The sequence below is a fragment of the Myiozetetes cayanensis genome, unplaced genomic scaffold (genome assembly GCF_022539395.1).
Source record: "Myiozetetes cayanensis isolate MyiCay16 unplaced genomic scaffold, myiCay2020 scf5-8, whole genome shotgun sequence".
Lineage (NCBI taxonomy): Eukaryota > Metazoa > Chordata > Aves > Passeriformes > Tyrannidae > Myiozetetes > Myiozetetes cayanensis.
In genome coordinates this window covers 57,777,206-57,802,316 of record NW_026087742.1, presented here as the reverse complement: position 1 = coordinate 57,802,316, position 25,111 = coordinate 57,777,206, and the positions used below count along the sequence as shown (strand labels likewise).

The 25,111-nt window shown below is 36.9% G+C and overlaps 1 protein-coding gene across 1 annotated transcript in view; it reads left to right on the top strand.

Moving 5' to 3' along the window:
- Window positions 1-25,111, top strand: part of VWA8 (von Willebrand factor A domain containing 8) — a 179,620-nt gene that overhangs the window by 92,606 nt on the left and 61,903 nt on the right. Inside the window, exons 22-26 of the mRNA XM_050333094.1 lie at window positions 6,294-6,369; window positions 7,024-7,159; window positions 8,490-8,609; window positions 11,958-12,163; window positions 19,931-20,082. Coding sequence (XP_050189051.1) covers window positions 6,294-6,369; window positions 7,024-7,159; window positions 8,490-8,609; window positions 11,958-12,163; window positions 19,931-20,082 — 690 coding nt within the window. The remainder of the gene's footprint in view (window positions 1-6,293; window positions 6,370-7,023; window positions 7,160-8,489; window positions 8,610-11,957; window positions 12,164-19,930; window positions 20,083-25,111) is intronic.

The following is a 25,111-nucleotide window of genomic DNA, read 5'->3' as shown; positions in this document are numbered from 1 at the left end:
CTCACTGTCAATAGAATACTAACTGCTATAGGAATTCTATTTTTTATCTGATAATCTTACTATGATTTTAGAAGTCATTACACTACTTTCTTCTGTATGTCCTATTATTACATTTTCTTTCAAAGAATTTGCCTATGATATGGCATCTTCCTGTTACTTACTATGTTTATTCTAGTGACTGATGCAGCGTTCATTTTAAAAATCTATTACCTTTTGTGTTGTGCCTTTTCTAGTTCCCTAATAAGTTACAGTAATCTGATGGTCTGTCTTTCAAAAAATTACCTGAGTTTGCATGTTATCCTTTTCAAAATAAACATCATTTTGCTGTGGTCTTTAACAATCAAATTAATAGGAGGTTTGGGGTAAGAAAATGAGCTTATGGTGTCCCTACAAGCAATACTTACTACAAACTGTCCATTAATCTTTAAATCTTAATTTTCTTTCCCTCTTTTTTAGCACACATATTACCTGTTTCCCCTGCTGAGATAATTTAAAACTACCCTTTCAGCTTTACTGACTTGCAATTTTTTAAATTCTAATTTAAAAAGTTTGTTTCAGAAGGAAAAGCTTCCTTTGCCCAAAACATTGATGAATACTAGAATTATACTGCATCTGTTCTCAGAATTGCATTTGATTATCTTCTCTTGAAAGAATGTAGGACCCCATTAAACAACTTAAATGCTGATATAGCTCAGCAGGTCTCTTTTTAAAAATGAATGATGTAGAAAAGCTATCACTGTAGTGGACTTTTGAAGGTTGTGCTCTGTAGCTGCACTGGTTTATTTGAGGAAGCCATTGAACACAACAAAGTTGTGTGTGTATGTGTTTTCGTTTGTTGGCAGCCACAAAACAAAAGGCTAGGTAATTTTACCTCATGATTTTGAGTCATGAATGTCTAGAATATTTTCTTTTAATGTTGTATCTTGTAGTGTGTACTTTATTCTTATGTAGCTCAGGTTTGGAATAAATAGTAAGATGACATGTTTTTATTATGAAGATTTGTGTTGTGAAGCACTGAGTGTATTGACTAGCATATAATAGGTGTCTATGGTTTTTCACTCTTGTTTTTTCCCCTCCTTCTTTAAACACATTTTCAGTTAACACAGAGTTGTAATGCAAAGCTTCCTAGATTTCATGCCAGTTAATGGTCCCTGTTTCCAGTGTTAGTTTTTCATAAGCTGGCTACTGGCTCTGCTATTGTCAGATTCCAGGTGTTAGAGAGCTACTTCGTCTTTTTGTAGGCATTGAATTCAACTTCAATATCCTGCTGCATGGTTGTTATGGAGAAATAGCTCAGGTTAGAAGACCCTGTTGTTTCATTTTCCTCTAAAGCCTAAGTAATAGTTCCTTGCTGTTTACTCAATGGAATTTATTCTTGCACACTATAAGGGGAGCTGTAGGGTCTTTTGTTTCTTTATTTATGGATTTTACAAATAGGATGAGTGAATTTCTTATGTTCTTGTAATAAATTAAGTGAAAACATTGCATCTTGTTTTGACAGATGGATCACATATCAGTAATTGTGTAACTTTAGATTTAAGCATATAACATGAATTAAACATATAATTCCCTTCGACCTTTCTTCTGCCACCTGCAGTCATACTGATTAATGAGTACCTTTATACTTCAAATAATTTCTTGAATTTTAAGCAAACATATGTCCCACTGAGAAGCTGTAACAGCCTAGCAGGAAAAAAAAGGTGGATTTAATTATCAGTGCATACAGATAAGTCAAAAAGGCTTTTTAACAATGTCATTTTTAACAGAGAAATGAGACAGCTGGTTGGCTTTTCAGACATTTCAGAATTTCGTAAACATAGCGGTCAGATCATGCAATGGAATGGCTGTATGGTAGGTTGGATAAAGAAATTAATTTGTACATGTCAGAATCAGACAGATTGATTCTTTATGTTAAGATTGCCTACTCTTCATCAGGATAATCCACGAGTGGATTAGCTAACCAATTAACAGCTTCAAATGGCCCTTGGCCTAATTATTTTTCAAATACTCTTTAAAATTAGGTCACAGCAGATGGATATATTCATGTCTGATTGACATGTAATTAAGAGATACATATCTATGTACATTTTTAGATAATAATATGTACATATTTAGATAATAGATACCTCACAGAAATGAAGCACAACAATTATTAGAGTATATATTCTGCATCTCTGATTTTTCCTTTCAACTACCAGAAAGTTTTATTTGGCAAATAAAGGCCAAAACCTGAGTTTGATTCATGTAAGCTTGTTACTCTCAGCACCAACCCTTAAAACACAAGGTTGCCTTCCACAGATAATTCAGCCTCAGTGCAAGTACATACAGAAGCCACGACTATATTCTTCAGCACTTGTCAAGATGGATTAGTTCCAGTGAATGTGGGTATTTGTGGTGTTAGCTGAGGCCCTGACACTGTATTTGGGTGTAAGCCTTCTCGGAGACTCAAATCTTAAAGCACTGAAATACCTTTTTTGATTGGGGGTGGTAACAATCTCTGAGGTTGATGGAAATTTCTCCTGCCACATCTCATGGTTCTTCCCCGCAAAGAAGGCATTCCTCTCAAAGAAACAATAACTGTCACAGTAGTAGGTTTGAGTAAGTTTACAGAACTCAGAAAAAGCTGCCTGTAGGGTAACTAATGCAGTAGTAGCAAAAAAAAAAAAGGAAAAAAAGGACAGTGATGTGAGCTAATAAACAAAAAAACTTGAAAAGAATTCTCAGAAGTCCTACTATGAATGGTACTGTCAGAGGAGTGGCTGTATTTTAGTAGTAAATATTTTTTTTTTATGGTAGTGGTGGTTTTTTTGTGGTTTTTTTTTTTTTTTACTGGAGTGAGAGTGGCTTCCTTGGTAAAAATAAAAGTACGTTCTTCAGAAAGACATTAGTAAGCTTTTCATATTTTTCTTTTACAATTGTGTGAAGACAAAATTGGTTCAGTCAAGTAAGATGACAGTATGTCAGACAGCTTTTCTTGCTTGCTTCTGCATTCCTACAGTCTTACTTCTTTGTGTCAGAACTATTTTTGTCTTGGGTGCTAACTGTGATTAAATTAGGGGGTTTTGATATTCGTGTCTTTGTTAGAGCCTAGTTAATATTAAGGTGCTAATATTATTAAGTGAACATGAATCACAGCTTTTGGTTCCTTTCCTGTGGGAATTTTGAGTGCCAGACATATTTTACATTTAGGAAACTCTGCGTGTTGTGTTGTTCAAAAATATTTCAGATTTAGCATATTTTTATTTTGCTATATTTCCATGTCTTTACATAATTCATTATAAAGTGGAGATTTAAGAAAAAAAAACCCTAAGGGGACAAATTATTTTTAGCCATTCTTTACTGTGTTTGGGTTATGTTAGATTTCTGAAGAACAGAAATTAAGGATGCCTAATTGTATAGCTTATGATTCTGAAAGGAAAATAACATTAATCTGTAATAACCCTGGCAAAAAGAAAAAACATTAAAAACCCATACTTTCTGTATGTTTTTCTGATTTATGCTACTTTTATAATAGCATTTAAATAAATGGTAAACTCTTATAGTGTTTATTTGCTGCAAAGATACGGGCAGCTCTGTCTTCTCTGAAGAATGAGATCATCCTAAGGATTTGTGTGGGCTGCTGGTGGTACTAAATACAAATTAGTATTCCATATCAGGGGCTTGTAAGTAATCTCTGCAGGGCCAGAGGATTAACTAGCTCACCAGAAGTAAAATAAACTGGTTTGTGTTACAGTAAAATACTATTTGACATTTCTGTCCTTTCTTGCATCATCCCCTGGGACCATCCACACCACCACTGGAGATCTTAATTTCCTGATGTGTTCTGTTCACTTTACTTTTTTTCATACATTGGCTCTTAAGTGCAAATTTATGATCTCCAAAGCATCCTGCAATGCTTTGTCTTCTTTTACATTATTCTTGGTCTATGCTTTCCTCAGATCCTCCACTTTCTCACCTTTCTGTTACTTTAAAGAGATCACGGTTCAGGTTTGACAAACCCTTCCCCTTTTTAACTTGGATTAATTCCTCAGAACATTTTTCCATGAGTTATTAGTAATGTATGACTGTGGCTTCATACACTCAAGAGTTTGGTTTACGTATTTTAAAATTCTTCTGCATCTGCAACCAGAAATGTTAACTGATAGTGGAGGTAGGCTGATGAATACAATCTGAGAATTTAGTCCCTAAATAATGTGTGTTCAATAAAGAAAAATCATTGGTTTGTTGTTATTTTTGGATGCATTATTGATTTCTCTGCCTAGTGTAGAAATTGGTTATACCATCAGGATGACAATAGAAGCTTTATTTTTGTGTCCATGGTAGAATTTCTAAGATAATAAATTAATACTACTGCCGATTTTAGTGATTAAAAAAATTATATGTTGCCAGTGAATACAATATTATTATAACTATTTGGGGCAGTGTTGCTGCTTGTGACAGGCCACATTTGAGGGGGTTAAATGAAGTGAAAGTGGTCCCAGCTTTGTAACCTTTCCCCTCCTGGATTAAAGTTCAGATAAAGTAGCTAAATGTTAAAAATCTCTCTTCCTGCCCTCTGCTTTATTCCTGTGCATGGAAACTCTGGAATAAATCAATCATGGTTTAAAGCTAAACAAGAAATTATTAGGTATAGGGACTGAAATCCTGCTGACAGCAGTTTCAAATAAAGGAAGTGTGCAAGTTACGGTGACAGTTTAAAACTGTAATTGGAAGCTGGCCACTTAATAGTGTGCTGCAAACAGTACTGTGTTTGATTTCCTGTACCCAAGAAGCTTATCAGAATATTGTTAGTTTTTTACAAGGTGTTACAAAATTAAAGATAGAACTAAGGTGGATATTTAGAAGAGTGAGTCACCTAGGCCTAAACAAACAGTTTTGTTATACAGCATGGCTGTGAGAGGGAAGAGATTTTTGCTGCATCAAATCTCACGTACAATGTGAAGGTTACTAAGCTTACCTGTGAACCAGTATGTGGATCTCAAGATGTGTTAAGTGAGACTGTCCTGATGGGTTTTGTGATGTGATCAGTCCATCATCCTGTTGACACAGACTAAGCCAAATTTTGAAATACAGGAGGCAAGGGTTGGCATAGCCTACTTCTGCTAAGATTAAATTGCATATATTCTTGCCTGTGAAACTGTGGGAATCATGGTGACCTGCTGTCGTGACCCTTCTGGATTATTCTCTAGGTCATTTTGTCCCTCTGAACCCCAAGGTAAATGGGCTTGGTCATACAGATCTTGACAAAGGTTTTGACAAGTATTTTGTATAATCAGTAGGGGCTTTCCTCAGCACGCTTGTAGCAAGCGTGGATAGAGCCCTTCTCAAATCTTCGTTCGCGAAGCCTAGCCATGATGATGAGGGGCTTTCCCTAGGTTATGGATGTAATTTATATAGGTGAATCCAGTGTGGTGATGTCTTTTGCTTGACCTTTCTGAATTGGAACTGTGTTCTATTTATCTGTACATTCAGTGGTGATTGGAATAGATGAAAATAGTGAAGATTAAGAATATTCTCATTACAGATTTTAATTAGCACTATCTTATGTTTGAAGGAAAAAATCGTGAGCAATTCAAACACAAAATGTCAAAAGGAAATATTGTGTTATTAAAGACTCTGTCTCATCTAAGAGCTTATGCTGTGCATGATATAAAAGATAGCAAGCCAGTATGGCTTAGATAGAACTAAAAATAATTGATTTTTGGAATTCCATATGAGTGTTCTTAGTTTGGTTGTTTTGTTTTGGGGGTTTTTGGGGGGTTGTAGTGGTTGTTGTTGTTTGTAGGGGTTGTTTTTGTTTGTTTGGGTTGTGGGGGGTGTTTTTTGGTTGTTGGGTTGGTTTTGGCTTGGTTGGATTTAGGTTTTTTGGGGGGTTGGGGTGGGGTTTTTGCTTGATGATATATGGAGAAAAGCAGCTAAAACAGTAATGATTCCTGTTTGGTTCTTCTAGGGAGAAGCACCTGTTTGTTATGAAAATTTCAGCATACTTAACCAAAAATAGTAACATCAATAATATACCTACATACAAAAAATACTGATTCACTTCTCAGTGGTTTTGTTTTGAGGGTTTATGAGAAAGATGAACTATCATGAAAGTCCTGGCAGAGACAGAGACACTCGCGTTTGACCACCAAGCTGGCACAGCATTGTTCCAAGTTATTCAAGAATTCTAAAAAAAGAGATATTTTTTCCTCTTAGAGAGTATTCAGGTTTTTATTTACTCATTTTGCATTTTATTGTAATTAAAATTCCTGTGTATTTTTAATTAATACTGTCTGTTTTCCACATTTCAGGGATACCACTGTACAAAGCCTTACCCTACAACCTTCTGTTAAAGATGGTCTTATTACATATGAAGATTCACCACTGGTCAGTAGTAACATTTGGATTTTATATTTAGAAATGCTTTTCATTTCAGATTTAAATTATTCATGATTTGATTTTTCATGGCATATTGCGTGAGCATGGTAGCAAACTTTTCATTAACTTCTACTTTGGTCACATTTGCCTCACTTGCTGTGCCAAATGTGAATAAGATGATAATCTTGGGAAACTCCACAGACAGAATGAGTATGTAAAATCATTTAGTATTAACTTGACACATTCTAACTGGCAGAGTGGTATTTTCCTCCTCCTCTTTCATAGCACCTCACACCTACATGCTAAGTTGGGCTCCAAACAGCTGTTGCAGCCATTCTTTAGTTCATTCAGCTACATGTTGACAGTCTAGATGCAAACTGGCTTTGCACTTCTCTGTCAGCACTCCAATTCATTCTCAGTCAGGTTCCTCACTTCTCTCCCTAGCACAGCCCTTTCTATCCAGAAGAAACAGGAACACCCACCTTTCTTGTCCCACCTGCCTCCTCATCCCTCTGCTATGGTTTTATCATAGCTTATCCCTGTTCTGAGTAGCTTTCTTGTCTCAGTGCTACTGAGATATCACTACTGCTGATTGACAAATCAATAATGCACCTGCAGGTGTTTTGGTGGGGGTCGTGATGTTATGATTCTTTTCTCTTCTAGGTAAAAGCAGTGAAGTTTGGACATATTCTGGTAATCGATGAGGCAGACAAAGCACCAACAAATGTTACCTGTATCTTAAAAACTTTAGTAGAAAGTGGGGAAATGGTTTTGTCGGATGGAAGGCGCATTGTTGCCAGTAAGTAGAGAGAAAATGTTTTGATCATTCACAGTAGAATGCAACATGTTGCTGGTTTTCAGCAATTAGACTGCTAAGTAGAGACCCAAAACAGTCCAAATGGATACATTACTCGATGCTGAAAGATTAACAATTAAAGAATTTGCAGTCATTTCTTTACTACTTTTGCAATATCCACAAGGTTTTCTTAAATTAGCCTTCTTGTGAATTTTGTTGAAAAATAAGTAAAAAATTCCCCACCAACAAAAAACCCAAACCCCAACAAGAAACCCAAACCCCAACAAAATGTAATTTGACCTCTCTGCTTCTCAATCACCATAAGAAATAAAGATCTAGTTGACCAAATTATGATCTGGGTTATGCTCATCTAGACAGTTGGGGTATCATTTGATCAGGTCTAGAATGAAGATAAGAATTATACCCAAGGTTGAATTGTTAAGGGTTAGTCTAATCAAATATTGCAAATGCTTACATTATTTAAATATATCCTGCAGGATGAGAGTATTTTGTAACTTGCAGGAACTAAATATTTTTCATTATTTTCCAAAGAAAGACCAGTTTGAAATACCCTCTTGATGCTACTAGACACTGTACTTTCTGTAATGGGTTTCGTTTTAACAATATTGGGAGTAATGTTTGAGTGTGGCAATCATTCAGCACTCACATGGCACACCTGAGTTTTGCTTGTCATCATAAACTGTAGGAGTTTGGTTTTTTTAAAATATCTTGCTAACCAGTCCCAATTATTACTGTAGTTTTTTAGAGGTGGTTAAAGGATTCCCAAACACAATGCGCCACTGGAAACATTCTATAATGGAACAGTGGAGCCAGTGTGAGTAATTTTGGAGAACCAGAGTCTTCACATGTGTTAAATCACGTATCTCTGGCTTCTCCCAGATTTTTGTAGTAACCAGGAGGAATTTCAGTGTCTTCCCAGATCAGATGATGTCAGACTTACATAAAAAACATATTTTATTCACCATTGGCTTCACCATTTCCATGAAATTAAATGTAAAGAGGACAGGTAGTAACCACCCCAAGAACAATGGACACATTTTTATGTTTTTTGAATTAAACACTTTGGTTAAATTTTCATGTAACAAATTACGAAGCTTTAAAATGAAACCTAGAAAACTAATAGTTGAATGGCATAAAAAATGCTATTAAGCCTTTTTTTTCATCACTGTTCTTCTGGTTCTGAGAAGAGCAGAATTAGATTAGAAGAATTTTTCTTCTAATTCTAAGAATTCTTCTTCTGATCTAATTATGTTAATTCATTCATTATTGCAAAGCTTAAATATGCAATTAATACATTTTATTTCTTTTCCAGATCATGCTCATGTAGAGAGGAGAGAAAATGTAATAGTTATTCATCCTGATTTTAGAATGATAGTTCTAGCAAATAGGCCTGGATTTCCTTTCTTGGGTAATGACTTTTTTGGCACATTAGGTAAGTGATTCATATTAAATTATGATCTTTAGTAGAATTGATTAATAGGATAACTGTATTAATTAGATTTCACAAGGAGAAAGGATTCTTATGCATATTGACACTTTGTTTCACATAAGGCACTCAAGGTGAGATTCAGCTTGAAGACTATAATGTAAATTTACATATGTTAATAAAAGGGCCCAAACTTGCCCTGAAGTGAACAGCTATATGCGGTCATCTCTGTTAAAGCTATTTTGTTTTTTGGGATCTGAACAAAGATTGCAGACAGACAAGGTTATGGGAAATCTTTGTTAATTAATGCATATAGTATACAAATATAGCAAAAAAAAATGAGCTGTAAGCCACAGGTCAGGTGCTCTCCTCTTTGGTACAAGAGATGGTAGCTTGATGGATGGTTCTTTTCTCTCCCTTCAGCAGTAGACGCTAATGTATTTTTCGGTGTTATCACTGTGCTGCCTGCTTCTTAATCCTCACCTGCCTCTCCATTCATATGGCCATGTGTGATAGACCCTAGTAAAATACAGACATTTGACAAGATGTTGAATTCATCCCAGTTTCAAGATGTCGTGGTTTTGCTCACCAGCCCATCCCTGGGGCTGAGGATGGTTTTGTCCAGGTGATTTCCGGACCAAAAAACCAATCAAAAAGTTCAGTGACGCCTTTGCTAATTACATCTTTAAGAAAACGGAAGAGAAGGTTGTGGCGCAGTTGAAATTAGGAACAGCAGCCATGTAGAAGGGTAGCGGGCCCGAGGAGGGCCAAGGCCCCCTCCTCCCCGGCTTGGGCCGGGGGGGGGGCAGGTGCAGTACTGAAGCCTCCCTTCTCTTCTGTAAAAGAGAGAGTGAAGAAAAAAAAGTTTAAAAGACAAACTGCTCAGATGAGAAACCGCTGTAGAAGAATTCCAGCCATGAGATAACAAGAATTTTCAAGGTCAAAGCTGCAGTCGCAGAAGAGAGAAGAAAAGTTCGAAGGGGGGAGAGCTGCTTTTTCTCCTTTCGCTCTCCCTCCCTTCAGCAGGGTAAAGACTGAAAAAGGAAACCCTGCCACCTGTAGAAGTTTGTTGGGGTGAAGAGACCCCCATGCGGCTCACAGAGGAGCTTGTGGATGCACCAGGGATTTGTGACTTTAACAGAGAAAGCCTTATGCTGGAGTAAAAGTGGCTCAGATGAGGCAGAGTCCTGTTAAAGACTTTGTGACCCTCGAAGGGATCGATGCTTATGCTGGAGCGAGACGGCTCAGATAAGCTTGGGATCTCAGTGAGAGATCCATCCTGCTGCTGTTGAAGATTTATGACCCTGACGGGTATTAGAACCTACGCTGGAACACAAAACGGTTCAGGTAGGGATGTTGGGATCCATGTGTGGGATCCGTGCTGCTGGTGCTAGAGAGAACCTACGCTGGAGCAGAAAATGGCTCAGGTGGGATATTGGGATCCGAGTAAGGGATCCAGACTGGACCCATGCCGAGAAGTCAATCAAGGACTGTTCTCCCATGGGGAGGGACCTCCATAGGGAAACAGGGGTGAACTCTTAAACCATTATCCCCTGTAACCCTGTGGAAGAAGATCCATAGTAAGCAAGTGTCCCCTTGCAAGCCTATGGAAGGAGACCCTTCAGGACCTGAGTAACCCCCAGCCTTCGGTTTTAGCCAAGGAGGGGGATAGGCCCAGCCCTGGAGGCTGACATAGAGAAGAAGGAGAAAAGGTTCCAACTGCGACGAAAGTACTGCAGAGTTACTAGAGAGAGAGAGAGCTGGAATTCTGAGAACAGAAAAGGACTGCTTCTCCTCCTCGGACTGATATAAAGGGAAGTGGGGGGAGAAGTATCTTCTGTAAATACATAATACGTTTTACTTAAGTAAAATTATTGTAGATATAATTCTTTAGTTTTAGTTTGTTAATAATAAACACTCATACTTTTTTTTAATTCAGTCTCTTTTTGTCTGCATAAACCTTCTCTCAGCTAATAGTAATTGTATGTGGGAATATAAAAGTAAATTGAGCCAGGGCAAAACCACGACACAGGAAAGGACGTCCAAATTTAACATCAAACAGCATATCAACAGCAACCTTATTTTGAAAAGTCCCTGGGAGGTCCCAGAAATCCTGTGTATCAGCAAAGATTCCCTAGAGCTTCATCTCACAGCAAAAGCAAGAATTGATTAAGGGCAAGGGATGAAGAGCTATTGGCCTGTATAGTCCAGTGTTAGTCTAAGTGGGCCTCTGGCAAGGTTTTGGCAGTGTTATGTGACAGCCGTGAATACCCCTCCAGAGTCTGCTGATAGTATTATCTCTGTTAATTTGGCCAGGCACCTTAATTTGTGGGTTTTTTCTGGTTAACTTTGGCCATAATGCTTATTCTGCAAGAAATTAAACCATACTCAAAAAAGCAAGTGCAAACTTTAAAAAGCAGGTGCATACTAAATTCTATATTACATAGTAGCTCTTTGTTTTTCAGGTATGGTTCCCACTGAATGAATATTCTAGGTCTGAAACTCATCGGCTCTGAATTTCAACCAACTATCTTGCCCCAAAATGATTTAGTGTAGCATATTTCTTTTTCATGACCTAGTTTCCTTCCTTACACGGACCCTTTAAACAAAACAGATCGTGCCAGTGTTACTGCTTTTGAACCACATGGCAGCAGTTTGGTTAAGATTTTGAGATTCTTCATTGATTTTGTTTTTCAAGCTTAGGGTCTCTGATGCTTTTAATCCAAGTCCTTTTTCAGCAGGATCTGATTGCATTTCTGCAAGTTTTGTACGACTGTTAAAAGACTCTCTAAGAATAAACTCAATATTATAGATTATAGGGTTGGGATCAACATAATGCAAATATATGGAAAGACTATTTTGCCAAATGTCTTACTATACTTCAAGACAGGCAGGGAGAAAAGATAAATCCAGTACTTCCTCTAGACCTCTTAATTGGGTTTGCATTAGGGCCTTCCTGCATTTCAAGATTTCCCTACATCCTGTGGTGTTTTGAAAGGGTTTACAAATTGGTCCCATTCTACCAGTTATGTTTCCTTTAAAACTTTTATCTTTTCTTTTTTTCTGAATTAATTTGGCTTGTGTTTCTTCTTGAAGTTAATTCCTCCCTCATGATTGGCTTCATTGAAATGATAGGAGAGATCTTCTTATTTCCAAAAATCTCAATGTTCTTCGTATTTGTGAGAGTAGTTTTTGCCTTGTTTAAAGAAGTTTTAAAAAGTTTTAAAAAGCTAGTACTTAGCATTCTTTTGAGTCATTGCTTTTTTATTAAAGGTGCAGTAATTAAACTTAAAGGGGCTGTTGTGATGCTATCTCTTTATAGATTACTTAACTTTGCACTTTTTTTCTTTTTAGGAGACATTTTTAGTTGCCATGCTGTTGATAATCCCAAACCACAGTCTGAAATGGCTATGCTTAGACAGTATGGTCCTGATGTTCCAGAGCCGATTCTTCAGAAACTGGTAGCTGCTTTTGGAGAGCTCAGGAGCTTAGCTGACCAAGGAATTATTAACTATCCCTATTCAACCAGAGAAGTTGTGAATATTGTAAAACATTTACAGGTACAGTACGTCAGATTTAACTGAAAAACTGAGTTCATCACTATCAATTTTTTAATGCTTGAAGTTTTTAGAAAAAGGTGCCATTATTGCATTTTTATTCAATATTTATTCATGAATTTTTAATTCTTATGAAAAATTTTACATTTTGAAGGAATGTTCAGATAATCTGAGGGTAAGGATCGCAGATACATATGGGCAGATTTTTTTTCTGCATGTTTATTTATAGATATTAAAAAAACCCCGTGAGAGTCTGCTTTTCTACTATGTGAGAAAATGTCACATTCATACTGTGAATGCAGTGTGCTGTGTTCATACTGGCCCTCACTATAAAAGGATAACAGCTTAACAAGGAGGTACATGGGATCCATAGTTACTTCCTACACACGTTTATCTGTAAAATCATGAATTTAGAGATGATTTGTTTTTTTAAGTATTGCAGTAAAGTCTGACTTTATAAGTTGAAGTATTTTTTTTTGCCTGAAGTGTTCAAAATATAAACTGTCTTAATGCTCCTTGAAATAGCAGTGCTTTTATTTTGTTCTGTTTATAATCATAAAATTGGTAATTTGATAACTTATAGAATTTCTTGAATTAATTTATCCTAGATTAAAAACAAAAATTAATGAAAATTAATGTCATTAATACAATTAGAATATAATTTCTCACAAATTTTGACCTATGTTCCTGTATTTAAAACTGCATAGTATAGCAGTTAGTTTTGGGTTTTTGCTCATGAACATATTCACAAACATTGTTTCATATATACAGACATTTAGATCCTGCAGATTGGAATTAATACTTTTAAAAATCTTCAGTTCATCTAGATTTCTGGGGAGTATAGATTTTTGTACTCTGTGGTCTCTAGAGAGCAAAAAGGTCTTGAGATAAAATTGGTGCTACTACAATATCAATAATATAAAGAAAAAATGATGCTTTATAACTTTGTACTAAGGGTTAACAAGATTCAGACCTGAAAGCTGAGGAATCCATCCAAATAAACACATCAGCAAAGTAGTCTGTTGGGATCCATTACCAGCTGATAGGTATTTGTTTACCAAGCTGATAGAACATGGACATGCAGATCTCTAAACAGTGTTACATTTAAAATTGCAGTGGAAAAAAATTACAGACTTGAGTAACAGTTGCTGTGCTGCTGAAAAGCTGATGTTTTAGGGTTTTTTTTTAAATTAACTCCTTCCTGTCTTCATACTCTTTTTCTGTTCCTACCTTTCTTCCTAGCTTCTTTCCTTCATCTGTCTCCAAGTAATCTGAAGTTCTACTGTCTATTGTTACTAACTGGTGCAGAAACATAGGACTTAATTCTTCTTTTATTTGAGTGTGAATGGCATCTAATTGAAGATTGAAAGAGCTGCATTGCTAATTGTCTTAAGGGTATTTAACACTCTGCTTCTGCCTTCTTCACTTAATCAGTTAGTACAGTCACATCAACCTGGGCATTGGGCTCAAATCAGCAGGGAAGTTTCCCATCTGCTAATCTTTCACCTCTTTCAAAGTGAAAATATCCAAATAAATCTCCAACATGCAGCTTTGATTTCTTCTCTAACATTTGTTTTCAAGATCCCAGTCTCTTTGAAAGGATGCAACATTTTGTTTACTGTAACTTGTTTTTCAATCTGAATAATAAAAAGACTGGGAGGAGCCAAATATAAACAATGAATATAAACATAATGGTTATTCCAAAGTAAGAAACTTTTAGGTCTTCAGGTAGAGAAGAAAGAGGAAGGAGGGAAATGAGTCAATAAAATTGCTGGTCCTTAGGAAGGAAGGAGGGAAGTTAGTCATGTTGTTAAACAATTTCCCTTACAGCAGTTCCACGGCCCTATTTTCTATTGTGTTGATTTCTTTCACATAATTTTGGAATTTTTTGCTTCTGTAAAAAAAAAAGGTTGGATGTTTTGGAGAAAAAAATTGCTTTTGATTACTGCTGTCTGAGAGCATATCTGAGCATCAGCACTAGTCAGTTAAAAATATTCTGGTTACTATGGTATCAGCATATTATTAAGATAATCTCTACACTCTGATTAATTGTGGTACAGTTAAAAGATTATCTTGCCATAAAGATTAACAAGGAGGGAACCCATGGTAATTTACTTGGAGTTTAGACACTGTGTTCAGAGCTAGGTTGTCTCTGTATTAACTTTTCTTAGGGAAAGGTTTTCTTGGTGAAGGTCAAGACACCAAACTATTTTGAAGATGTGAAACTGCAGGAATAGGGAAAATTGTCTAATGTAGGTACCTAACTTGGTTGCTGCAGCTTTTTCTCCCCACATACTATATAGGGAATTTGGGTCTTGAAGCTCTAGATGGCGGGTGACCTGAATATAACCTTTTTGTCTTTATTTGCCTCTAGTTTTCAGACTGTGTCAAATGTCAAAAGTGTTTATATTAATAGTGGCTTATGGGCAAGCTAAGAAGCTCTGCTCTTGCTCTGCTGGATTACCATATGCTGCCTGTAACTACCGGCCTGTGCTATGACTGCTTCTCTGCAATCTAATAGGCTGTTTTTCATATGAGACCTTGGCAGATGTTAATCAGGAAACGCACATTAGCTCAGATAAAACGGCAACAGCATTTTTACTAACTCTTTTTTAGTTTGAGAAAGCTGAGACTTTTCTGATAGGCCTTCTTTCTTATTTGTATCTGAGATTGTTTTCCAGTAGCAAGCACTGATATAACAGTTTTCAAGCAAGTTTGTGGTAAAATAGGACTTTTTTTTTATATTCAGCCTAATCTCAATAGAAAACTAGGCTTATCAAATCATGGTTTGTATCCGTTTCTCACCTTGCTGCCAAACACACATCAGTAATAACTTTTTTACCCTATAGGCCAACCACAGTGAATCTCAGTTACCAGTTTTCAAAGATAATTAGGTCTCTGCTGATATAATCAAAATCAGTGACTATGTGACAGAGGGACAGATTGAAATTAGTGTCCCTGTGAATGGAAATGCAGGGGGGAGAATTCAGCTCCTTGCTTGTCAGTAGATGCTGCCCACTAAAGATATGAACACTGATTAACCATTAGTATGGTTACTAATGGCCATACACATGATGCTTCTGCCATGCTGACTGGACAACTGAGGAGGCTCAGAGAGAGCTGGCAACATTCAGTGAAAGAGCATCAGGGCTGCAGAGTGAAACCAAGAGCAGAGATGAATGAGCAGGTAGGGAGAAATGTGCTATAGTGTGCAGGGTGGACCTTTGAGGTGGTGCTGGCCTGATGAAAACATGCAGGCATCTGAAGGCACTAGAATATGTAGGGAAGTGAGTGATAGTGAGAACACAAGGTAGAAGTGTAAAACAAAAAATCTGAACCCATTGCAGACTGAATACCAGATTTATTTATGACTTTGTTTTCAGGGCAATGCGTATACCATATTTTAATTAAGATTCTCTATTTGTATTGAAAAAGTACAATTTTGCTCATAGACTTTAAGCAAACTATAGCAATACATCTACTCATGGAATGTTAGATCCATAAAAACATGCATTTTTTACAAACCACATTCTGTATCTAATAAAGCAAAAACATATATAAATAAAAATATAAAATTGCTAAAAGCAAAACCTATGTTACTTACTATTTTAAGGAATAGCCAAGAATCTAAGCTGTGAAAATACTCTGAGGTGCACAGAGGTGTTACTTGTAAGGGAAAGAATCAATGAATGAGAACCAGACAGACTGATGAGAGATCAATATTTTCTCTAGTAATCTCATTCCAAAAATCAATAGAAACCAAATGATTTTTTTGTTTTCATTCAACTCAAACCTCAAACATTCAATCTCTTTTGTTTCTTTTATCTTCTTCTTTTTTTTTTCCCCTTTAAGTGAACTGTCATTTCCTTTCTTCAGTAAGCAATTTTCCAAGCAGCTATTAAAAAGTGATTGGATTTGTTCTGATTGAAACGAGAGACTTGGGATTTTTTTTTTTTTTTAATAACTGAAGTAGAGGACCTTTTGACAAGTGGCTTGTATTCGGAACAGGTTTTATTGGCAGCAGTGATCAGTTTTACCTCAGGAAATTTTTCATGGTGTCCAAGAGGTATGGTACTATTGAGGCAATTCATTGCAGAGAAAGGTATCGATGTCAGAAGTTATGCAGTGGTTTAGCAAACCACGGAAGTACTTGGAGACTACTAGTGAAAAACAGATATTATTTGAAGCACTTGACCAGGGTTTCTGCAGTATCTTGTGCAGGACAGGTGAAAAAGCAGATCTTGAGTGAATAAGATAGCTTGGCGCCAGTTTGTTGGTCATGCTTTGCAACAAGAAGGGAATAACAGAGAAAATGCAGTATTCATCATATACCTAAGGAAAGAATCCAGAATCATAGAATCAGGTTGGAAAAGACCTTGGAGATCATCAAGTCCAACGCTTGATCCAACACCACCGTGGTTACTAGATCATGGCACTCAGTGCCACATCCAGCCTCATCTTAAAAACCCCCAGGGATGGTGAATCCACCACCTCTCTGGGCAGCCCATTCCAGTGTCTGATTACTCTCTCTGTAAAAAAATTTTTTCCTAATATCCAACCTAAATCTCTCCTGGCACAGCTTTAGTCTGTGCCCTCTTGTCCTACTGCTGATTGCCTGGGAGAAGAGACCGACGCCCACCTGGCTACAACCTCCTTTCAGGTAGTTGTAGAGAGTGATGAGGTCACCCCTGAGCCTCCTCTTCTCCAAACTAAAGAACCCCAGCTCCCTCAGCCTCTCCTCATAGGACTTGTGCTTGAGAGTTTGATTATATGGAGTATGCACAATTGTGGACATGTTTTACTCTTATTAAAAAGAAGCCACACTTGAAAACAGACTGAAATAGAGTCCTACATACAGAGTACTAAGTAGCTTTGCACATTTATGAACCTTACCATCGTGTACCTTTTTATCATGTACCTTTTTATAAGTTGGTGGGCTTTTTTTTTTTTTTTTTTGTTATGTTTGACTCCAAGGTGCAATTTTCATTATAGAAGTTAGTACTTTGGCTACTAAACATTGTCACAAACTTAAGTTAGAATAGCTTTGGGAGAAATTTTGGGTTTAGTACCTGTTTCATTCAGTATGGAATGGACATTGTAACAAGGATGGCATAGGCTGTAGGACAACTTTATATTAACCCACAGTAACTTATATTTCGCTGGGCTGTAATAATGCAGAACCTCTAATAGGTTCCTCATGGATAGGTTTAAAAAGCAGGACATAGTTTAGCATACTTTTATACCAACACTAGTACTAAAATATTAGTATACACCGCAGATTAAAAAAGGTTTGTACAAGCCTATTTAAGCATTGGTATTCCAGTTTATCACAGTAACTAACTAAATGTAGTATTGCTTGTGTCACAGGTATTTTATTACAGAGATTAGATAATTATTAAGTTTGGAAAAATATTAAACTTCTTACTAAGGCTGATGTTTAATTAAGAGTACAGGTCAAAATACTTAAGAACATTTTCTACTTTCTTCTGTTTTAGTTTTTAATCAAGACTCAAATATCTTTATTTTTAATGTATTTATAAATTTCTCTGACACGTTAAGTCTGTTTTTCAAATTCTTTGTACTAGCCTAGTTCACTAGTGGGAATAAACCAATTAAGACTTCAACTCCCTAAAATACTTCTTCACAAATTTATCTTCATTACTATGAAACAGGTATACTGAGATTGAAGCATCCAGGTCCTGGTCTGAAATATCTAGTATTTGAATGAAAGGCATATGAAGAAAAAGTTAAAAGTTTTTAAATTAAAAGATTCTCACTCCCACCTCTTGCCAAAATAACAAAGGTAAAATAAAGCTGTTAAGCAGCAAGGTTCTGGGATGTATAGCAATTTGGTGACTATTTTTTAAAATGCTTTTTATTTGGTTTGCTCCATTTACATCTGTGGTGGGCTGATCCCTGGCCAGGTGCCACCAAAGCCACTCTGTCACTCCCTTCCTCAGCTGGGCAAAGAGAAAATATAATGAAAGGCTCATGGGTTGAGGTAAGGACAGGGAGAGGTCACTCACCAGTTGCTGTCGTGAGCAAAATAGACTCAACTTGGGAAATTAGTTTAATTTATTGCCAATCAAATCAGAGTAGGGTAATGAGAATTAAACCTAAATATTAGAACACCTTCACTCCACCCTTCCCGTCCTCCCAAGCGTAACTTCATTGCTGACTTTCTCTGCCTCTTCCCGTCTAGCGGAGGGAGGGAGTTGTGTTCTGTTCATCACATGTTGTCTCTGCCACTGCTTCCTCCTCAGAGGGGAGGACTCCTCCCATTCTTTCTCTGCACCATCATGAGGTCCCTCCCACAGGAGACAGACCTCCAGAACCTTCTGCAATTGAGTCCTTTCCACAGCTGACTGCATTAACTGCTCCAGTGTGTGTTCATTCCACAAGATCCCAAGTCCTGCCAGCAGTGTGGACTTCCCACAGAGTCATAGCCTCCTTTGGACATGTACCTGCTACTGCTTGGGGTCCTCCACCTCAGTTTCTTTGACAATCAGTGACATAAGTTTCTTTGAGTGGTTCTGTGGAATTAAAAATTCTTGATTTCTCTTATTTTAACTTACAGAATCATAGAATAGTTTGGGTTGGAAGGGACCTTAGAGATCATCTAGCTCCATCCCCCCTGCTGTGGGCAGGGACACCTTACACTAGACTAGGTTGCTCACAGCCCCATCCATCCTGACCTTGAACACTTCTGGCATTGGGACATCCACAGCTTCTCTGGGCAACCTGTTTCTAGTGCCTCACCACCCTCATAGTAAAGAATTTCTTCCTAATACCTCCTCTAAACTTGCCTTTCTTCAATTTAAAGTAATTCCCCCTTGTCAAAAGTCCCTCTCCAGCTCTCTTGTAACCCCTTAGGTACTGGAAAGCTGCCTAAACATCTCCCCAGGGTTTTTTCTTCTCCAGGCTGGACAACTCTCTCAGCCTGTCTTCACAGGAGAGGTGTGGTAGCCCTCTGATCATCTTCGTGGCCCTCTGCATTTGATCCCACTATGTCATTGGTGAAGATATTAAACAGTACTGGTCCCAGTACAGACCCCCAAGGCACAGCACTTGTCACCCATCTCCATCAGGACCTTGAACTGTTGACCACTGCTCTCAGGATGTGACCATCCAACCAATTCCTCATCCAAAATCATAAGTCCAGTACAGTAACAAACTTCCGTTGTTGGAGAAATTGATCAAAATTTGATAAACATTTGGGATTTTTTTAATGTACATGGCACATTTCAACTAGTATTTTTCACTGAGAAAAAAAAAGTTTGTGAATCATAAGTGAATTTCTGTTTCTACTAAAATCCATCTTGACTTAAAGTACTTTTTGGCAAGCAAGCAGTGTATCGTCTGTTTTTCTATATTCAACAATAGAATGAGAATTCTTAAATGTATGGCTGAATTATATAACTATATGTATTTGTGTCAGATCTTCATGGTTTACAGAAAGTAAATTTAAAAAATGCAGGCTGCTTTTAACTATATTTTCTAATGATTACACCATCTTGTAATGTGTGAAATGAAAACAATTCACCATTAATGATGTTGAGTATTAAATAATTGCCACATGCTTGTTTGTTTAATTCAAGTTTAGAAATTATGTGCCTTCTTTATTTTGGAAACTAAAAGCAAAGATTACTTAACATTCTTCTGTCAAGGAAAGTTACTGTTACAACTATTCATCTGAAAAGTATGTGATGATATGCTGTAACTTAATAGATATTCACTAAAAGGTATTCGTGGGTCTTTGTTTCTTCACAGAAATTTCCAACTGAAGGACTCGCAAATGTTGTTCGAAACGTGTTTGACTTTGATTCCTACAACAATGAAATGCGTGAAATTTTGTACAACACTTTGCACAAATATGGGATACCTATTGGAGCAAAACCGACCAATGTACATCTGGCCAAGGAGTAAGAATAACATAAAATATATGTTAAGAAGACATATTTCTCATGATCACTTTTTATAATGTGTTATCTTGCTGCTAACTGATTTTAAAACAACCTGGAATGCTTGGAAGTCAATCCTCCACTGGTTCAGATTTATAATCTTCCAAATAAGCTACAACAATATAAATTACTTCATAATAGAGTATTTGCTTATTATTACATTTAATCTTTAATGTCCATGTACATATTGATAGCTTGTAAGGTAAACAGTTGCATCTTAATAAAGGGAAATACTTGTTTCTTCTCCTGTGTTTTTAATTGAATCGCAACACACTTCTGTCCTGTTATTTATCATCTAAATCTGTAGGAAAAAAAAAAAAGTTGTCTTCAGTGGTATTTGGGTTTTGTCTTTGATACTCACAAAAGGCTCTACAAAACTATTTCTGCCGAATGGGACAATTCATGTAAGGTCTAAGAGCCATTTTTAGATGTGTCTGTAAATCACTATTATTCTTCAGTTATATTACCAGTTGACATATTACATCATATACTTTTTTCCAGAGGTTAGAGTCAAAATAGCTACATTATATATTAATGCCCTCTGCCCTTCAAGCCCCACCCCAATCCCTGAAGGGGCCTTACCAGAAGGCTGGAGAGGGACTTTTGACAAGGGCGTGTAGTGACAGGACAAGGGGGAATGACTTTAAACTGAAAGAGGGCAGGTTTAGATTTGGTATTGGGAAGAAATTGTTTACTGTGACGGTGGTGAGGCACTGACACAAGTTGCCTAGAGAAGCTGTGGATGCCCCATCCCTGGAAGTGTCCAAGACCAGGTTGGATGGAATTTTGAGCAACCTAGTCTAGTTTAAGGTGTCCCTGCCCACAGCAGAGGGATTGGAGCTAAATGATCTTTAAGGTCCCCTCCAACCCAAACCATTCCATGATCCTGTGATTTTATGAAACAAATATAATTCATTCTTCTAAAATTCACAGGAAACAGGCTTAAGTAGGTCATATTGAAAAGCAATTGGAAAACTTACTCTGTCTTGAACTTTAATACATAAATTATTTTTGAAGAAACAAATATTTCCCTTTTGCTGGAGAAAGCTTTATGGATATATGGAAAATTGAGTTTGCCATGTGACACATATAGTTTGTATTTGCTAAGGAGGGACTGATTTAAATGACATGATGTCTTGATATTTACTCCAGTGTGGTGACCATGCACTGGAACAAATTGCCCAGAGAGGTTATAGAGTCTCCTTCACTGGAGATATTCAAGAACCATCTGGATGCAATCCTGTGCCATGTGCTCTAGCATGACCCTACTTGAGCAAGGAGATTGGATCAGATGACCTACTGTGGTCATTTCCAGCCTTACCCATTCTATGATATTAAGTGTCCATGTATATGTAGGTTTCTCCTGCTGGAGTACTACTGTTATCATATCTACCATCCTACATATAGCTATTCAAAAAGATTGTCAGTGTAGTGCCTGTGGTGTACCTTTTAATTTTGATGACAGGATTATTACATACCTAGGGAACCAGCAACTACAATTTCTGCCAAATTGACAGTATGCGCTTGAAACTCTTGCTAAAGTTTCTTTGCTGAAAGTCTCTTGGTAACCTCTGTCTTAAAGAATTATGATGTTTGTCATAGTTTTTGAGAAATTTTCTCTTTGTATAATTTTCAGAAGTCTTAGATGTAGAAGAGAACTCTTTAGTAATGAGAAGATCAGAGGTTTAGGAAGCATAAGAGAAAGACTGCTGTAATCGGGGACAGCTCAGTCTAGAACTGATAAAATAGAAGAATGCATTAATTATATTGATGCAATTATATTGAATTAAAGATAATCACCTGATCATTTTTAATTCATCACTGAGGTTTTATAAGACAGGTTACACCAAGGATGATGGACTTACAGGAACCCCACAAGATGCTCATAAAAAACTTCACTTGACTGGCAGCTATGAGCACATTCTTTGTACAGCGATACCCACAGGGAGGAGAAACTACAGAAGTGGTTCACACACAGTTGATAAAAGCAACATTTTCTTAGATCTCACCATCTGGGCTGACCACCTAGTTCTCATGATCCAGAAATCTGGGTCTCAATCCCTCACTACAGCTGGAATTTCAGGTTATCCGACTGCTCCATTGCAGGACAGCCTTGCTGTTGATCATGAGATTTAACCCTATGGAGCTTGTAAGCCACAGGCAGATCACCATGAATTACAGACATATGTTTCAGGAATGGTTTCGGCACAGTTGATTCTGCCTTGGGGTAAAGAACATTTAGATAATCTCCTCAAATCTGCTCCAGTCCATAATTGCAAGCTCCTGTGATGGACACATTGAGGTAATTTGGTCTGTGGTGTTTGTACCACTGCAGAAAAGGTACTAGAGTACTGACCTCCTCTCTAAAGTTTTCCATGAACCTGAGAGGAGGATAATGGTGCTTATGTAGTCCATCCCACTACCTTAAGGAAACCTTATCTCTTTTTTTTCGTGATTCATGCCTGAAGACCTTCAGAGATGGAGTTCTATAACCTCACAAAGCAAGTCAGTCATGTTTCTAAATATCCTTGCCTTTAGAAAGTCACCTTTCAATCTTTCCTCCTTTTTAAGGCTGTTGGTTGATTTTATTTTTCTTTTATTCTCCCTCTCCTCACTCAATTTGTGTCTATCTTTAGGCATTGTGTGTGAAACTGTCAAGTTTGTTTCTACTGGAGCCAAGTAAAGTACAGGAGTGTAGAATATAGATGTATAGAGATGTATTTCATGCCACAGTTCCTTTTAAAGACCTCAGTATGTTTACATTTCTTTCGATGTTTAACTCATCTCTAGTTTTCTAAACATAAACCTCCACATCCTTTCTGTAGAACCCTCCATAGCTCTTATCCCATTGTCACTTTATGTAATCAAGTTCTTTCATGCCTACATTTTTCTTACTGTCTTGTGTTTTTTCAGATTAGTTCTCTAACTTGTCAAGATAATTTTCTGTTTTAAGCTTGTTTTCCTACCTACTAGGCTCTCACAAGTTGACAGTCTGAAGGTTTACCAGGTGTGATTTCTATGTTGTTCTAGCAAAAACAGCATACCCTCACAGATCACTTCTGTGCTCCTGCCTTAATTTTCTAGACTTTTAAGACTTACTAGTTATCATAATAAATTGCTCAGGGTTCCTACTAAGTAACATGAACACTGGGATAGTAATGCAAACCATTTCTGCCCAAGGATGTTAGTCAAACCTACAGAGAAATCATTGCATAAGGATACAAGACCTGTACAATTAAGACGTTTTGCAATATAGATGCACTTCCAGGAGATTCTAGGACAGAAAAATCATTAGAGTGAAATGCTCACTCCTTTATATGTATATATCTTATATATATATATATATCTTCTGGCATGTCTTGTATCAAATGATTTGTGAATCTTTATTTTAATAAGATTTGGAGAAGTCTGTCACATACTACTTAAGATAAAACTTGTATAAATCAGAATTATTTAAATTGCCGCTGAGACATAACTGCTGTAAATACAGGAAAAAAACCATGAGACACACCAGCAATGCACTGCAATACACGGTCTCAACAGAAGAAACTTTACGGTTATATCCACCTGAAATTACCAGGGAAATTGAACAGATGCTAGCAGTGAACCTTATGGCAATTTTAGGTTAGACTTTGGAATTAATATACCTAATCTTGGATGGAAAGATTAGATGGTGTCTAATGACCATTTAGAAAATAATTCTTGCGGTAATTCTTTTTTTGAGACAGAAAATTGATTTGTAGATACTAATTTGTTTATTTGCAAAATTAGTGTCATATATTAGACCTGTAAAGTAATGCTTTACTTGGGCTTTTTATTTCCTTCAGGGTTTTTTTCCCCAGTCATTTTTTCCCAGAAAGGATAACCATTCTTCGATGCACTGACATGTTCCGTATTCTCAGGTTTTAACATTATGATATTGTCTGTCCCTCCTGGTATCACCTGTCCAGTAGTTTATAATTGTTAGCAGCATTGTGTGTAAAGCAGATGGTTTGTCTATGATGCCTTGCCAAGACACAGAGTGTAAAATAAATTACTCGTGGTACTAACTCATTATCTTTCTTTATGTACAACTACACTTTGTTTTTCCCATTGACATCTGTTACAGCACATTTGTCCGAACTCATGTTAGTCTGCCATTTTGGTGCACAGTTTAGACCATCTGAAATTTCTAGCATTTAGCTCTAATTTTGACATTTATCCCTGATGAAATTGTCATTCCATATTTTTCCTCTTGTCACTGTCCACATCCAGGCACTTGCTATAACTTGAATATTTTTTTACATTAACTGAATTTTCTATATGTAATATAAATACATAATTTTAACAGCTTTAACTTTCTCTTGAGACTGTTATTTATTTTCCCCCCAGGTAATTTGTAGTTAATTGTTGGATATGTCTCATATCATATATGTCTGTTGCCCATCCTGTGCGCTGTGGGGGCAGCTGAGGGTGGGGTCTGCACTTGACTGTCAGGGAACAGGAGTTTTAACATACAACTGTTCTGAATATCTACTGCTTATATTTTTAGTCAAAATATGTTTGAATAAATTGAGGACAACTGGCTGGTAAGGAATTTTCCTGATTTCAGACTACATCTTACTTTAGTCCGGAAAGGTTACATGGGATGGAAGTCTTTTCAGCTACGTGGAGCACAGGCTATTACTAGAGCCCTTGAATAATACATTCCGTGCCAGCACTGAGCTGGTTTACAAGATCATGTATTAAGCAGCTTTGTTGCCTATCACAGTTTATGTCCACAGCTGTACTAGTCTGGCAGTGAAAAATTTACATTCAGTGGAACTTCAGTCTTACAAGATTCATAGCTATTTTCCAGTGTATTCTCCAAAAGCTAAATAAATAACTTTATGTAGCAGGTTCTGTTGACTTTTTGAACACAGTTGTTTGGGTTTTGGGGGTTTTTTTTGTTGTTGTTTGTTTGATTTTATTTTTTCATAGCCTAAAATGAATTTATTTTCTGAAATCAAAA